This window comes from Zonotrichia albicollis, chromosome 2 (assembly GCF_047830755.1).
Source record: "Zonotrichia albicollis isolate bZonAlb1 chromosome 2, bZonAlb1.hap1, whole genome shotgun sequence".
In the NCBI taxonomy this organism is placed as follows: Eukaryota; Metazoa; Chordata; class Aves; order Passeriformes; family Passerellidae; genus Zonotrichia; species Zonotrichia albicollis.
In genome coordinates this window covers 73,465,669-73,481,249 of record NC_133820.1, presented here as the reverse complement: position 1 = coordinate 73,481,249, position 15,581 = coordinate 73,465,669, and the positions used below count along the sequence as shown (strand labels likewise).

Sequence of the window (15,581 nt, the reverse complement as noted above, 5' to 3'; positions counted from 1 at the left end):
ACTGGCTTGAACAATCCCACTAACTTCTGTCTTTTTCAAAGAACAAAACCTGAATCTGAAATTGCCTGGTTACCTGCAAGATGATGGTGTCTTGTATGGAGCAATTTCAAAACACCCAACATCTGTTCTTAAGTGGAAATGAACCTGATGTTGTTGCTTTCCTATGTACATGAGTTTGACGTGAATCTTGAATTTCCACTCAAAGCATAGAATGCAGGTGGTTTTCATTCTAAGCAGATTATGTAATCTCCTGCCATGCTAGAGGAGCTCCACGATGGTATTTGTGCATTGCTTAAGGCTTAGTGATTTAAGTCATCTGTATGAAAAAGGAATAAATTTTCATGTTCTTCTCTACCTAGTTGCACTGTCAGACCATATGTTAGTGTTTTCTCTTGCAGTTTTGCTCACTTAAGGATAGAAGTATTATACCAAACCTTGGTAAATGAAAAGTCATGAGCTTTTGCAAATGACACCAGTTAACACTTTTACTGTCTTTGCAGATAATTAGCAGAATGGGAAAAACAAGTGATAAACCCCAGTTCTATAGCAGTGTGTGATGCAAAAGTCTGATCTACCCCTGTGGCAGGAGAGCACCATTGAGAAGACTGGGATACAGATCTTCAGTCTCCTGGTTGGATTGGAATAGTTCTTATTTATTTCAAATCCTCACCTATTAGAACATGGAATGGAATTATCATAAAGGTTCAGTAGTGACCTAGCACCTTTTTAAGCATTTTTTTTTGTTTGTAGAACGTAGTGTGTCACTGAATACTGTTTCTTTGCACCTTATTTGTCTTTTATTTTTAACTCCATAACCATTCATCAGACATTTCTTCCTCAGTTTCTTGACACTTTTCAGACTAGACCTATTGTGACTTAACACATATTGTTCTTTAATTCTGAGGGATGAGCCAGAGAAGGTATCAGAAGTGATGGTCACAATCATAGAACCATTAAAGTTGAAAGCCTCTGAGATCATTGTCATTAACCTAGCACCACTACTTTTGCTGCCAAACTCAAGTGTTACGTCTCTGTCTGCCTTTTGACCACTTCCAGGGATGTTGATTCCATATTTCCCTGGGCAGCCTGCTTCAATGCCTGACTACCCTTTCAGTGAATAATTTTTTCCTAATATCTAAGCTAATCTCCAGTGGTTTACCTTGACGCCATTGTCTCTTGTTCTATTGTGTGTTAGCTGAGGGAAGAGACTGACCCTTACCTTGCTAAAACCTCCTTTCAGGTTGTAGTCAATTATTGTTGTCTTGGTGAAGAATTTCCAAATCTGTCAATTAGGTAATAGTTGTTGACAGTTGCTGTAGCTGTGGCCAAGCCGTGTACACTAGGCAGAGAGGGGAATCTAAGAGAAGGGTAAGAGTCTACCTCAGTAAGTATCTGACTTCACATTCTTGACATTTTCCTGCTTAGTCTGTTCTCAGCCTCCTCATAAAAATGTTGCCTGGGATCTCTGCAATACTGACTCATCTGTTGCCAGTGTTGTGTGCTGCTCTTTGGTTTTGTGTAAGAGCTGTACATCCTGACACTTGCTGTGTTTGTAAATATGCAGTGGAGAGCAAATATTGGTTCAGAAACTACTGTTTTGAGTGATCTATAGGTTTTTTTGGATGCTGCTATTATTAAATGCTTAGTTCAGTTTCTGCTCGCAAGTTCATGTTCTGCTCGTGTTGCTCACATTACACAGAGGTATTACTTGAGACTTTTCAACAATGTGAGTAGTTTGAGTGTTGCAGCTTGATGGATAGTTTTGAACTCTTGAGGAGCTCTGTGTTCTTCTATTGAATTTGAAATCTCTGGATGATTTGTTGTCAGTGTCCCCACAGCCATCTTGAGAGGATGCATGTCTTGTATCTGAATTTTGAATGTGCAGGTCGTCTGTATATTTAGCTATAAAGCATAATTTAGTTATGAAATATCATAAAACACAACTTCTTTCAAGCTGTGTTTGGTTCACAGTCTTCTGATATTCTGTTGGAGGATCAAATCGAAGATTTTTAAAATCTGTATAACTTGCTGTGCCATGTAAACCAGCAAGGTACAACTTGCCAAGAAACTTAGTTCATTTCAGGCGTCAGGATTCGACACTATATAACTTGCATGCGATTTTGAATTAAAGTAACTATAACTAGGCTTTTTTTTTTTTTTTTTTTTACGGAACAATTTTGATGTGACTGCTTTCCTGTTTGATTTACAGCACTTAAATATCAAGATACTGACAGATGATGTGGTAAGACAACTTCAGTTTTGCTTTGGCTGGGCTAAGCAAATAACCTTACTGCTAATGCAATAAAAATAACCTTACTAATACAGGAAACTATCTTAACTTTGAGGATAATTTAGTTAATTGGCAAAGTCTCACTGCACTGGTAATTAGCTGTAACATAATCAGTATGAGTAGCAAAAATGTATGGATGGCTTTGAAGTATGCTCTAATCACAGCTAAATGAGCCTGACACAGGTAATTGTGCCAATCTACATGCAGTATAGTTAAGATATCTGTGATTGCATGTTTAATATCAAAGTTTCTTAGGCTGCATGGCTAGCTTAAAATAACATGTTTAACAAAGTAACATTTGCTTGTGAAACTCATTATTGCTTGCTCAAACCACCTTAAGTATATTCAGTGTCATGTTTAATGCTGTTTCTCAAATTTGATCAGAGATGAGTTCTGTATCTAACCACAAACCAGATTTTTTTCTTGCTCTTGAAGTTACCTATTTCACTTCCTGCACTATTCTTTTGTGCATAATATTTTTTTCTTAAAATACATAATTTTACAAAGCCTTTGAATTTGCCTAGGAAGTAATGTTTTGTCATCACCTGAAGATCAGCTGTTATGACTTCAGTGCTATGCAGAGTTCTTGCTAAAGTACTTCTGTGTGTAGCTAGGAGCTGAAGTGCAGAGAGATTTATGTCTGTCAGTCTTAGTTTTACTTAAATCATCTGTTTCTATTTCTTTAGCAGAATTTCATTGGATGGAAATTATGATTAAGAAATAATTTGAGTTTGATTGGCTGATAATACAAGTTTGATTGTATAAACTTGTGTTTATCTTGGAAGGCTAAGAAAATACTATCAGCTTTCTGAAAGCAAAAGTATTTTTTGGTAACTAGAAAACAAGTTTCGAATAGTGTCATGTAAGTGTTGTAGTCGGGATACATGAGATCTTGCTGTTTGTTTTTGTGAGGTGCATTTTTTTCCTTTTAAAGAGGCTAGACTGCTGCATTTTTGCATTTTACAAAGCTTATTGGACTTGTCCAGCTTGTAATCCTAGCCTCAAAAAATTGGCAGGTTTTTTGTTCATTTTGGGAATAAGAACAAAAAGTCTGTCATCTCTGTAGTAACCAAACTTTTCCCCAACTCCTTAAATTTCTCAGAGCATGAAAAAGGCCCCTTCACAGAGGAATGAAATCTCATTTGCAGGGTAGTACCAAATTGTTCATATGAATATATGTTTTTGAAAAGGGGAATGACAGCTATTTAGTAAAAGGCTAACAGTGAAATAAATTACAGCACCACAACATTTGAGAACTTTTAAATACACATTAAGGGGGGATATTCTGTTTACTTGCAGCATCATCTTGGAATGAGGGTACGCTTTCAAATGGACACTTTTTATTCCTCTATTTCAGTTTTCTGTTGGTTTAATCTTTCTGTGTGTGATTCTGGGACAAGAACAAAATAAGTAGTAAGAGACGGTGAAGAAAATGAAGGTTTAAGATAACTTGATTTTGTAGCTTTCAATGAAATAATACATTTCCTTTCTTCTCATGGGCAATCTCATGGGCAAGTAAGTTAACTTGCATTTTAACTTACTGCTTCATTATGCTTTATGAAATATTTATATTTCTGAACCCATTTCTTACAAATACAGTTGTATTTGTAAGTTGGTTAGTGACCAGGAACTTCTTTTGTTTTTAAATTCAGGTGTGTTAGCAGCATGTTGAGAATCTAAAAATGCAGGCTGTTTTTCAATATCTGAATTGGATTATTTGTGAGATGCTGATGAATTGTCTACTTTTAGTGATAAATCCTCATTAAGTTCAAAAACCTTGGTTTTTACACATGTGCTTCTTTTAGCTTGATTGTTTGCTCTCTGCAAAGATGGCAATTGCGTTCTTGCTCCACAGACGAATGGAAAGCAGGCAGCTGAGATATCAAATTATCTCTCTCAAGTGCTCCATATTCCAACAATCACAGAATCATCAATGTTTGAAGATACCTTCAAGATCATGTAGTTCTACTGTCAACATTGCACCACCATAATCCCCCCTAAACTATATCAAGTGCCACCTCCAGATGTCTTGTGAGCAGTTCCAGAGATGGTTACTCCATCATGCTCCTGGGCAACTCATTCCAATACCTAACCACTCTACCAGTAATTTTTTTTCCCTAATGTCCAATCTGAACCTCCCTGGGTGCAACTTAAAGCCATTTCTTCTCATCCTTTCACTTGAGATGGCGGAAGAGACCACATTGCACCTTGCTAAGACCTTCTTTCAGGTATTTGTACAGAGCAGTGGGATCCCCCTTGAACCTCTTCTACTCCAACGTAAACATCCCCAGCTCCCTCAGCTGCTCCCCATAGGACTTGCTTTCTAGACCCTTCTTTCACCAGCTGCATTGCCCTTCTCTGGACACACTCCAGCACCTCAATGCCTTTTTTGTAGTGAGGGGCCCAAAACTGAACCAGGATTGGAACTGAAACCTCACCAGAGCATCACCAGCGAGATGATCGCTGTCCTGGTCCTGCTGGCCACACTATTTCTGATACAGGCCAGGATGCCATTTGCCTTCTTGGCTACCTAGGCACATGCTGGCTCATGTTCAGCCACTGTCAACCAGCACCTCCAGGTCCTTTTCTGCTTAGCCATGTTCCAGCCACTCTGACCTCAACCTGTAGCTCTGCAAGGGGCTTTGTGTGACACAGATTGAGCATCTGGCACGTGGATTTATTTGAACATCAGGCTGCTGTCCTCAGTCCATTGATCCAACCGGTCCAGATTGCTCTGCAGAGCCTTCCTGCCTTCCAAGAGATCAACACTTGTCAACCAGTGTGGTGTCATCTGCACACTAACTGAGAGAGTACTTAACCCCTTAGTCCAGATCACTGATGAAGATATTTGACAGGATGGCCCCAACACTGAGCCTTGGGGAACCTCACTTGTGGCCAGGTACCAGCTTGATGTGGCACCATTCACTACCACTCCCTGGATTCAGCCATCCAAACAGTTTTTCACCCAGCAAAGAACGTACCTGTCCAAGCCATGAGCAGCCAGTTTCTCTATGAGAATGCTGTGGGAAATGGTGTGAAATGCCTCAGTGAAGTCTAGGGAAGCACCATCCACAGCCTTTTCCTTATCCACTGATTAGGTCAAATGATTATAGAAGGAGATCAGGTTGGTCAAGCAGGACCTGCCTTTCCCAAACCCATGCTGGCTGGGCTTGATGTCCTAATTGTCCTGTACATTCTGTATACTGACACTCAGGATGATCTGTTCCAAGACTTCCCCTGGTACCTAGGTTAGTTTGACAGGCCTGTGGTTCCTTGGATCATCTTTCCAACACTTCTTTTAGGTGGCCTTTATATTTGCTAATTTACAGTCAACTGGAAGTTCTCCAGATAATCAGGACTGCTGGTAAATGGCTGAAAGTAGATTGGTGAGCTCTTTTACCAGCTCCCTCATTATTCCCTGGTACATCCTATCCAGGCTCATAGACTTGTGGGTGTTTAACTTGCATAGCAGATCACTATCCATTTCCTCCTGGATTATGGGGGCTTCACTTGGCTTCCTATCCGTAACTTTCATCTCTAGGAGTTGGGTTTGCTGAGTACAACTGGTTTTAGTATCTAAGACTGAGGTGAAGAAGGCATTAAATACCTCAGCCTTTTTGTCATCCTTGGACACTACACTACCATATGCAAGCAGCAAAAAATGGAGACTCTCCATAGCTGTACTTTGCTGTTAATGTATTCATTGAAACTTTTGTTGTCTGTAACAACAGTGACCAGGTTCCAGTTTGGCTTTGACTCTTCTACTTTTTCACCTTACATAACCTTACAACATCCTTGTAGTCCCCCCAAGTTATCTGACCCTCCTTCCAGAAGTGATACGCTTGTTTTTCCTTTTTCCTTGCCTGAGCCCTGAATTTCAGCCTAAAGTTCTCTGTTTAGTCAGGCTGGTCTTTTCCTCCGCTGGATTTTCTTATGGCATATGGGGACCCCCTGCTTCTGTATCTTTAAAATTTTCTTTATTAAAGTATCTTCAGCCTTCCTGGACTTCTTTACACTTCAGAATTGATTCCAAGGGGCTTTGTCAGTCCATGTCCTAAAAAGGCCAAAATCTGCCTACCTGAAGCCCAAAGTAGCAATTCTTCTGGTGCCCATCCTTACTTTATTCAGAATTGAGAGCTTTATCAATGTTGTACTTCCTGTGCCCAAAATGGCCACCATGCACACCATATCACCCGCTAGTCCTTCTCTGCTCACAAAGATGTATTGGGACAGCTCCCTTCGTAGGTTGGGAGGGGATTCACCTGGCACCCCAAGCAGGGACCTACCCCTCCATTCTCCCTGTCTCTTAGGTCCCCTCCTCCTTATTGGGGGTGAGGACCTTCCACTTCCTGAGATCCAGTTTGCTGGCATGCTTATCTCAGTGTTGGCAGAGAGAGAGAGAGAGACAGTAAGACTCAGAAAGATTAAAAAACCTCCATATTAACAGAATTTTATTAAAAGGTATCTTATGTAGACAAAAAAGAAAAACATACTGAAATTCCTTAGAGCATCAAAGTATACTGATTTCATAGCAATTGCTTTAAAGATTAGAAAGGCTGTATAATTTTCAGTATATAGAGAAATAAGATTCAGAGTGAAATATTGTCTACGCATTTGGGATGTGATTGTGCACAAGTCTAAATTCTATAAATTTAAGATTGGTAAAATAATCTCTGAGATTGAGTTTATAAGGAATAAGAAGTCATTTTATCAAAGGGTTTCTTCTGTGTATCTTGGTTTATGCAAGTCTTGCTCTTCCTAAAAGCTCTACTGCTGGCTGTGGAATTTCTCACATACTAAGAAGTTAATCTTGTAGAGCAATTTGGCTGTCAAAGAAAGAATATACTTTTTTAATCTTCTGGAGCTTCAAGGAGGAAAAATATGTTAAGAGGTCTTTGACTTAGAGTCATTGGAAGTAACTTCTTTGATCTTTTGAGAAGTATTTCTGCTGGTAAGTGGGTTACTTTAAGTTCCGAAGATACTGAAATAAATTGTTGCAACCCAGTTCATCGTGTTGGTTGCCTATCCAGTAGGAATAATAATTATTTCAAGTCAAGACACAGGATTTGTTCCACTTTGTATTCTCCTTTTGTTCCTTCCTATGTTGTTAATGCTCCCCTAAGCTTTTGTTATCTGTCAGCATCAGGGTTTTACAGCAGACTTTCATGACTGAGCTGTTGGCTTCTGTGACCAAAATGACTGGCAAAATGTCTGTGAAACTGAGTTATTCTGTAGTGCTTGAGCAGATTTTTTAGATGTGAAAATGTGTTTACTGGGTATATAAATAGCAAGCAGTCAAAAATGTGAACTTGAAAATAAAGGGTGGCGGTACTTTTTGTCCTACATATCTGTAAGGCAGTGTGAGAGGAACACCCGGTAAAAGAGCAAAAGCTATAAGCAATACTTTTGGCTTTATGCTTTCACTCAGGAAAGGAATATTTTGTACCTGTAGATATTTTATATCAGAACTCTTCTAAAAGACTGAGCTTAGTGATCGCCATCAGTGTCTTAATGGTCCATGTATATATGAATATATTTTTTATATATATGTGAATGTGTGTGTCTCTTCATGAGAATGCAAATGAAAGAAAGAAGGTTCTTCAATGCTTCTAGTAAGGTATTTTAGGTTAAACCATAATAATTCTGTAATGCTCTGTCTTCATAATGAGGTATCAGAAGTTGTGTCCTCAGAAAGACAACCTATGGGGAAGATACCTGTGTCAGGGACCGAAGACGAGTCTAAAGCCTAATGTATTTGGTCTGTGATTGTGCACGTCAGCAAGATAATGTAGAAGAAGAACTTATTGTTAGTTGGCAGGACTAACCTTCAGAAATGAAACTATGTATCAGTGGAATTCATCCTGTGAAAGGGGAATGATAAAGCTGTTGTTGGCATGGAGATGTGATCATGGGCCCTTGTGACCTCATCTCATGCGCTGGGCCCCATGTGAGACGATGTTGAAACTGGCCACTCCTGAGGGGGAGATGTAAGGGTGGAGGAGAGAGGATGACATGATGCACACGGTTTTCAGCAGGGAACACGCTGAAGGTGTGTCGCCCTCCTGCCCCTCCCACTCAGGAGCCGTGCTCTTATCTCCTTCTGCTCGCCAGCTTCTCCAACATCCAGGGGTCGGTATGTATTTATTGCAAACACAACTAATAAAATTGACTTGCTTTGCTGTTCTGACTGCGTCTTGAGTTTTTTGTGCGCAGGCATTCTCCTGAACCTGTAACAATACCTTCCTACATCTTTCTTCCCTCCCCCTTTCATTCCTTCTCCTCCAGACTGATTACAGTAGCCTTTGAAAATTTTAAAGATTTTGAGTATCCTTGAAACAAACCTGATCTTTCTCTTGGAGCCAGTATATTATTACATATGGTTCAGGTCTGGTTTAAGATCAGACTCTTAATTAAGAACATCACCCAGACATTTGCCCAAAAGCTGGGTAATTTGGAGTGGAGGAGTGTGTGGCACTGTATGGGCTAGTGTCTAGGGCAGTGGTCTGCGTTTGCACTTTACCCCTAGCAAGTGCATAATCCAGAAAAACCAGTAAAAGTTTTGGCCTTGGAAAAGCTATTCTGCCACCTTGGCAATGCAGGAGGATCCAAAACCCCTGCAATGTGTTGGGACCTGGCCCAGGCCTACTGAGCCGTGCCCAGCGCTGCTCAGTGCCCTCGGGAGAGAGAGAAGGTCTCTGAATCCGACAGTGAGACACCAGGCCCACAGCTGTTCTAGTCACCGTGACAGACTCTGTGGTTAGTTCACGCCTGATGACAAACAGTGCCACTGAAGCAGAGAAACAACATGTGCTGGTGTCATTTGCCCCTGTACAGAAGCAGAAGAAATGTATATGAAGGTAACCTTTCAAAAAAGATTTAGCAAAAGCAGTCAAGGAGAACAAGGAGGTTGGAGAGGGTGGAGAGGAGGCAGAAGCAGGGCTATCACAAGGGCCATTTTCAGTGCTGTTGCTTTGCTAAGGCCATCACTTACAGTGATAATGTGTTTTTTTACATGCATGTGCTGGATTTTATTTTTGAGGAATTTCTTAATATAAGAATAAGTGTTTTGATGTGTTAATTAAGGGAGAGATGAGGGAGGCAGGGTGGCACTGAATTAACACCTTTTATTCCTGCATGCATAGCAGATTTATTAATGGGTGTTGTCTTGATAAGCTGTAGTGCCAAAAATTATTCTAGCAGTAACTGATCCATTGATTCCTGCGTTATCAAATGTGTAAGTTCAATATATGCTATTTTCTTATGGAGAAAGGTATAAGAAGTCATCACTAAGATCAAAATCAGAGCACAAAAAAATTTACTTTCTAGGGACCTAATTAGAAAGTGTGATGAGTCAGAAAGTTTGTATTGTGGATCTCTTTGTAACTTTGACTTTTCAGGGCCATGGTGTAGGCATAAAATCACTTTCATATTTCATGGACTCTCAGTGGAATAATAGTCAGCCTTTGAAATAAGCCAATAAAACCTTGCTGTTCATCCTTGATGGTTGCTTGATTTTGGCTCATACAGATTTTTTTCTGACTTTTCTAGAGCACTGTTGCTGTATGCATCTATATATATCCATTGATAAAATAAATACCAAAAAATAGAAAAGATGCAAGGTCAAAACTGCTTTAAACTTTAGTGACACTGTATCAAAGCTAAGCTTAGCTATAGCCTGTTGGTTAGCCTGATTTAAAATGTTTTGGTGTAACATGGAAGATTATTGAACTTTTTTTTTTTGCCGTTTCCTCCTCTATGCACTTGGATCGCCAGCAGCATCAGTGGTAGATTTCATTACACCCAAGCAATGAAATTTCTATTATTTCTGTATAGTGCTTTCTGTGGACCATGAAATTATTTGCCTGTGTGGAATACTGAGAAGTATTAACTTTTCTGAAGCACTATCAATGTATAATTCAAAAGGGAAGTATATGTAGAATATCCACACTGTACTGCTGTGCAAATCTTGTTATGAATTCCCTTTTATTAATGTATGGGAATCTTCTTTTTAGGTTGCATTGTTTTAAATTATTTAAAATAATTAGTTTGACACATTTTTAAGTGTATTTATAATCCTATTATCTCAATTTATCTTAAATGTTCTGTCTGATCAAATATATTCCAAGATGTGCTTTCCTCCTCTAGGATGAGTGGTATAGGATTTGGTGAATATGGGGAATATAAAGGTTATGACATAATGTATAATGATGCAAAACATGTACTAGATATTCAAGAGAAGATTAAAACCAAAACATAAACTAAAACTGGGAATCAGTGAAATATCTCTTTTCAAGGAGGAATAGGCCCTTCTCCCTGAATAAGGGCTGTCTGTTTCTAGAGACCTCTGGCACTGCATGCAGTTCTGCATGGCCAGAACTTCTGTTGCTGCTGCTGTGTGGAGCAGGAGAAGGAAGAGGAGACACTTGGGGAGCACAGATGGTAAAGAAGGGACTGAGATTTTTCAGGAGATACTGGAAAAGAAATTTAAGGCACAGCTGTCTTAAACATAATTTGTTCTCTGTTCACTGATTCATGGGCTGAAATCCATTATTTAGCCAAAGTGTCTTCCCTCTACACCTTTTTCAAGTCTGTAGGTGAACCATCTACAAATACAATGGCTTGTATCTTAGGTTATGCACTTTATAGTGAAGATATGGGGGCATGCAGAAGCTACAGGCTAACTCATTTTTTGAAGCAGGCACGCTGCCTTTCATCAGTACTTATGAAAGACATTGCTTGAAAAGAAAAGTCTCATATAATAGGATTTTTTTACAATTCCTGTCTAGTCACTTCAGTTTGAAGTCTGGCTTCATCTCCCCATGCTTACCATAGACTTCTGATTTTAAAAGCAGGAAGGGAAGTTGCTTCCCAGTCAAGATGTAAGATGGTTTTTGTTACTGATGACTGCTACTTCACTTCCAGTGATGTTAGCCTCCCTTTTGCTTTTGTTGCATTCTTTATCTTCCTGGGTCTTGCCTATGTAATTATTCCTGTAGAGTATGCTCTTCCTCATTGCCTGCTGGTTTGATGTGACACTGAAGGGCCCCATCATCCATGCTGAGCTCTTTTATGTTTATGCTATATTAATTTTCTGCTTTTGCATGTTCTACAACCATCTGTGAGTAGCTTACGATCTATTTCTTTGTTCCAAGAACTGTTTCTTTTCAATTTTGAACTGGAAGAATTAAAGTCTTTATATTTTTCCTCTAAACATCTCTTCATGGATGTCTGATAGTCAATTCTTGCTCTGACTAGAGTGGAACACTTGTACCCAATTTTTGCTACTGAATTCTTTGCTCTCTCTGATCTTAATTCCACAGATGCTATAATAATTTTACTTGTCATTTAGCTTGGTAACTGATGTACTTGTCTCAAGATACTTATCTTAAAGATATATTGAAGCCTCAGAATATTTTTGCATAGCATTCCAAGACAGAAGTCAGTTGATACGGTTGAAATCTTGTCCAAAATCTCTTATGCATCAAATGTTTCCATGACTTTCTTTTGTGTTGAGGAGTGTGATGTTGCTGTTCGTATCTGTTCAAAAGAGTGTTACAAAGATGATGATGTAGCACATCACATTAGGTGTCCTCTGCTTTTGCCTTCTGCCCCCACGTGCCTTAAAACACAGGCTGTAGCATGGAAAATGTGTAAAGTTTCATTTAGTAACTCTTGATCAAAAAGTTGGTAAATATCTAACCTGTTTAAAATCCCACAACCCAAACCACTTTTCTAAAGAAGGTTTTTGGCTCTTGGAAGGGTTAATAAAGCCAGAGTGATTGATGTGTGCTGGGGATTACTCATAAGGATCATTCATGGAATCATAAACATACTCTATGTAGCTTTAATAGGGGAGTCAATGGTTTCTCCAAAATTAGTTTTTAAATAATTGGAACAAAGGCACTAAATTTTGTATTACATGATGCAAAAAGAAATAGAAATATAAAGAAAATAAATAGAACCGTGTCTTAGTTATGCTAACTTGTCTTTTAATAAAAAGTAGTTTCTTTGCATGTCTATATATTCTGTAGCCATGCTAGGAGTACAGCTGTTTCTGAGTAACTAAAACCACTTTAAAACTATGCTTTTGGTAAATCAGCCTGCTTTCTCATATTCTACATGTAATGCTTGGAAAGAATTCTTCATAAATTGGTTTTGTAGATATCTATTTCTCCAAACTTTCTGTAAAATTCTGATGTTCTGCATGATTTCTTTCTAATGTAATGGGATTCTGGTCGGTTAACTCCAGTGCTAGGCAACTGACCATCGTATGTATCTTTAGGAAAAGCCTTTAGAATAAGGCAGTTAAAGAACAGGTAAGCTACCACAGAAAAATAAGGATTTTCAACTTCCAAGAACACCCATGTTAATTAGAGTTACCCAGAATGGAAGCAGTATGTGATATGTTACACCTTTTATATTTTCAGTTGGATAGATTTGCCAGTATAAGAATTCCAAGAAGTAAAAAAGAAAGACCTCCTCTGCCACATATGAAGCAGTCACACTCTACAGATTGGCCATCCACACCCATGGACCTGGAGGGTTTTGCTACAAAACCACTGTCGGAAAGGGAAATCATAGCACTGTTTGAAAAAATGATGGTAAGAATCTTACAGTTTCTTTTACTTAAAGATTGACAAGATGGCTAAGTGATAGGTGGAACAGGTATTCTTCTGTGCATGTGTTCTAATCTTTACCTGAATTATTAATATAATTGTTATTGTGAGTTGTAATTGTGTATTTATTAGGATGTTTCTCAGGAAATAAAGTATTGGATTATTTTTGCAAAATTTTGGTCCAAGTATATTTAAACAGAAATTAGAAATGAGATTATGCAACATGTTTTGAGGAGGAACAAGAAGTGGGGGATCTTTCTTCCTTTTAAGATGATGGGAAACTTTTACAAAGAGATTTTATGCCTTCAAATGTCACGGTCACATTTAGTTCTCAATTTATATGCCATGTCACTCTTGCACAAAAAGAAAGAATTGCCTCCAAAGCAGCATTTGTCTGCAAATTTGCTTCTTTCCTTAGTTGTCATTGTTAGTGCACTACAAAAGAGCAGTCACAAAGACCATGTGGCATTGGTAGCACCTCAGTAGGTTGAGCTTTTCGTCATGATGATGACATTTTGGGCAATTGAAAACTAAACACGAATGGCCATGAGAAAAGAGTGACTGAAATCTGAAGAGCACAAGAGAACACTAACAAGGAGAATGATGCCCAGATTATTATTTCTTTCTCTGCCTCACAGCAAGTAACAAGTAACTCTTGAAATACAAAGGGACTGCCAGGGACTGGAATGTGGAGAAAATGCAATGTGCAATGAGAGAAGTATCTTCGTGGAATTTGTACTTCCTAGTACTCAGTGATAATAGTTTAGTTTTGAAGAAGCTTTTGTAGAACTCTTGAGAACTGTAACTGAAGGATAACATGCAGGTTTTTCATGGTTAAACTGGTGAGGGAAAGGAATAATTAACTGTTACTGACTTCTCTATTTGTACTTATTGCCAAATGGTTCATTTTTCTTTGATGTCTTGCTTCTCTTAAAAATTTCGCTGTAACAGATAATTGCTCAGAAAATGGGAGAGTTCTTTTTAATAAAAGTGAAGGTGTGCCTTCAAAAACACCCCTTGCATTTAGATGATATTTCTCTACCATCCTAAAGACATTGTGGTATAGAGTAGACTGTGATGTTGTACTGTGCCATAAATAAATAGAAACTTTCAATAAATCCTCAGAAACCTACTACTGCATGTCTAGATAAATATAGATGCTTATATCCATGGATCCTGGAATAATTAATTCCAATTTTAAAACTACTTTGCAAAATATGTTAAAGTAGTGATGACATCTGGATAATTTGAATGCTTTCCTAGTTTCATTGAATAACAAAGCACTTAAACTTGTATTAAGCTACTTTATCAGTGTTGTTTTATCTATAACATGCACTACAGAAGGGATTTTTCAGATTATCCACATTTGAATGGGCTGGAATAAAGCTAGTTTAGTCACAGTAGATTACATAGCTAATTATATATTGTAGCCTCTAGTTTGCTGTTCTGATCAAATTAAGTGATTTGGAGGGGTGGATTGGTGAACAATTTGAACAGTTTGTTGTAGCCAGGCTTTTAGAAATAATTTTGTATGGAAAAAATAGTCAATGTGTTAGTACTGAAGGGAGAAGTTTTTCAATTCTTAGGGTTTACTGAATGTGTTACCTTGGGGTTTTCCTTGATGCTTATGGCTTCCTTCTCCCACTATTTTATCCAGTGGCATCTTGTGTGGTTTTCATGGCAAAAATTATGAAAGAGCTCATAAAACCAGATAATAAATATAATAATTGTCATTTACCTCTTTTAGTTTCTGTTAGTGCTATTAGGAAAATATCCATGTGAAATGATATATTCTTCTTTTCCAAAGAGGTACTGCTTACCTGTAGAATATACTTCAGTTATTTAAGAGATAAAGGATGGAGATGAAGTATTTTATTAACTAAGCAATATCTGTTGTGCCCCTTGTATCACTCTAATCTGTATAAATTAATTGTCTCAATGATGTTTCGTTTGTTAAAAACAAGAACAAAGAAATTACTTTTTACTGCACACACAGACAGAATATTTCCCATCAATTAACCTGCTGTTATACCTAGGCTTATGGAATACAGTTTATGTTGACAGTTTTCTTAATTCTTGGGGCTTCTTTTTGTGTTTAGATACTTTTATTTAAGTTTAGAAACTACTTTTCAGAAAACATGAAAGAGCAAGTCTGAAAGAAACTATTTTAAATAGAAGAATGAACTTTGCAATAGCTACATGATAACGTGAAAAGGGTTTTTATTCAGTAAGTTAAGTTCAAAATTAATCCTGTCCCAGCTGAAACCAGGATAGGGGTCAAGCATTTTCTGCAATATCTTCTCAAATCTTGGATTTATACAAAAGTGTAAATGTTTCTAGGAACTGTGCTTCATTCTTTTCTACTCAGTGTGAAAGCTATTGAAGGACAAAGAAACTTGAGTTTTGGTGTAGTACAAATTCTAAGGATTGTCTGTACTGTTTGTCTTTGATTTCTGACTAGGTGAAATAACTTTGATATCAAGATGGTTACTCACTGATTTTGTATCATTGCTGCTGCCAAAGCTGATGAGGATTCACCTCATGAGTCTCAGCTGAAAATAACTGCAGTAATTCTTGCTAAGCTTGAGCAATGCACATAGTAAATCACATGCTGTGTGTGCTTCATATGTGTATGCCAAAATTGTTAATTGTTCCTGCTAACTTTATTTTAATTT

The 15,581-nt window shown here is 38.1% G+C and overlaps 1 protein-coding gene across 3 annotated transcripts in view; it reads left to right on the top strand.

Moving 5' to 3' along the window:
• Positions 1-15,581, top strand: part of DIAPH3 (diaphanous related formin 3) — a 202,356-nt gene that overhangs the window by 9,120 nt on the left and 177,655 nt on the right. For 2 of the 3 annotated variants that reach the window (XM_074535502.1, XM_074535501.1), the window contains exons 2-3: positions 2,210-2,242; positions 12,718-12,891. In XM_074535502.1, the coding sequence (XP_074391603.1) occupies positions 2,210-2,242; positions 12,718-12,891 (207 nt within the window). The remainder of the gene's footprint in view (positions 1-2,209; positions 2,243-12,717; positions 12,892-15,581) is intronic. The other variant, XM_074535503.1, reaches the window with a different exon arrangement.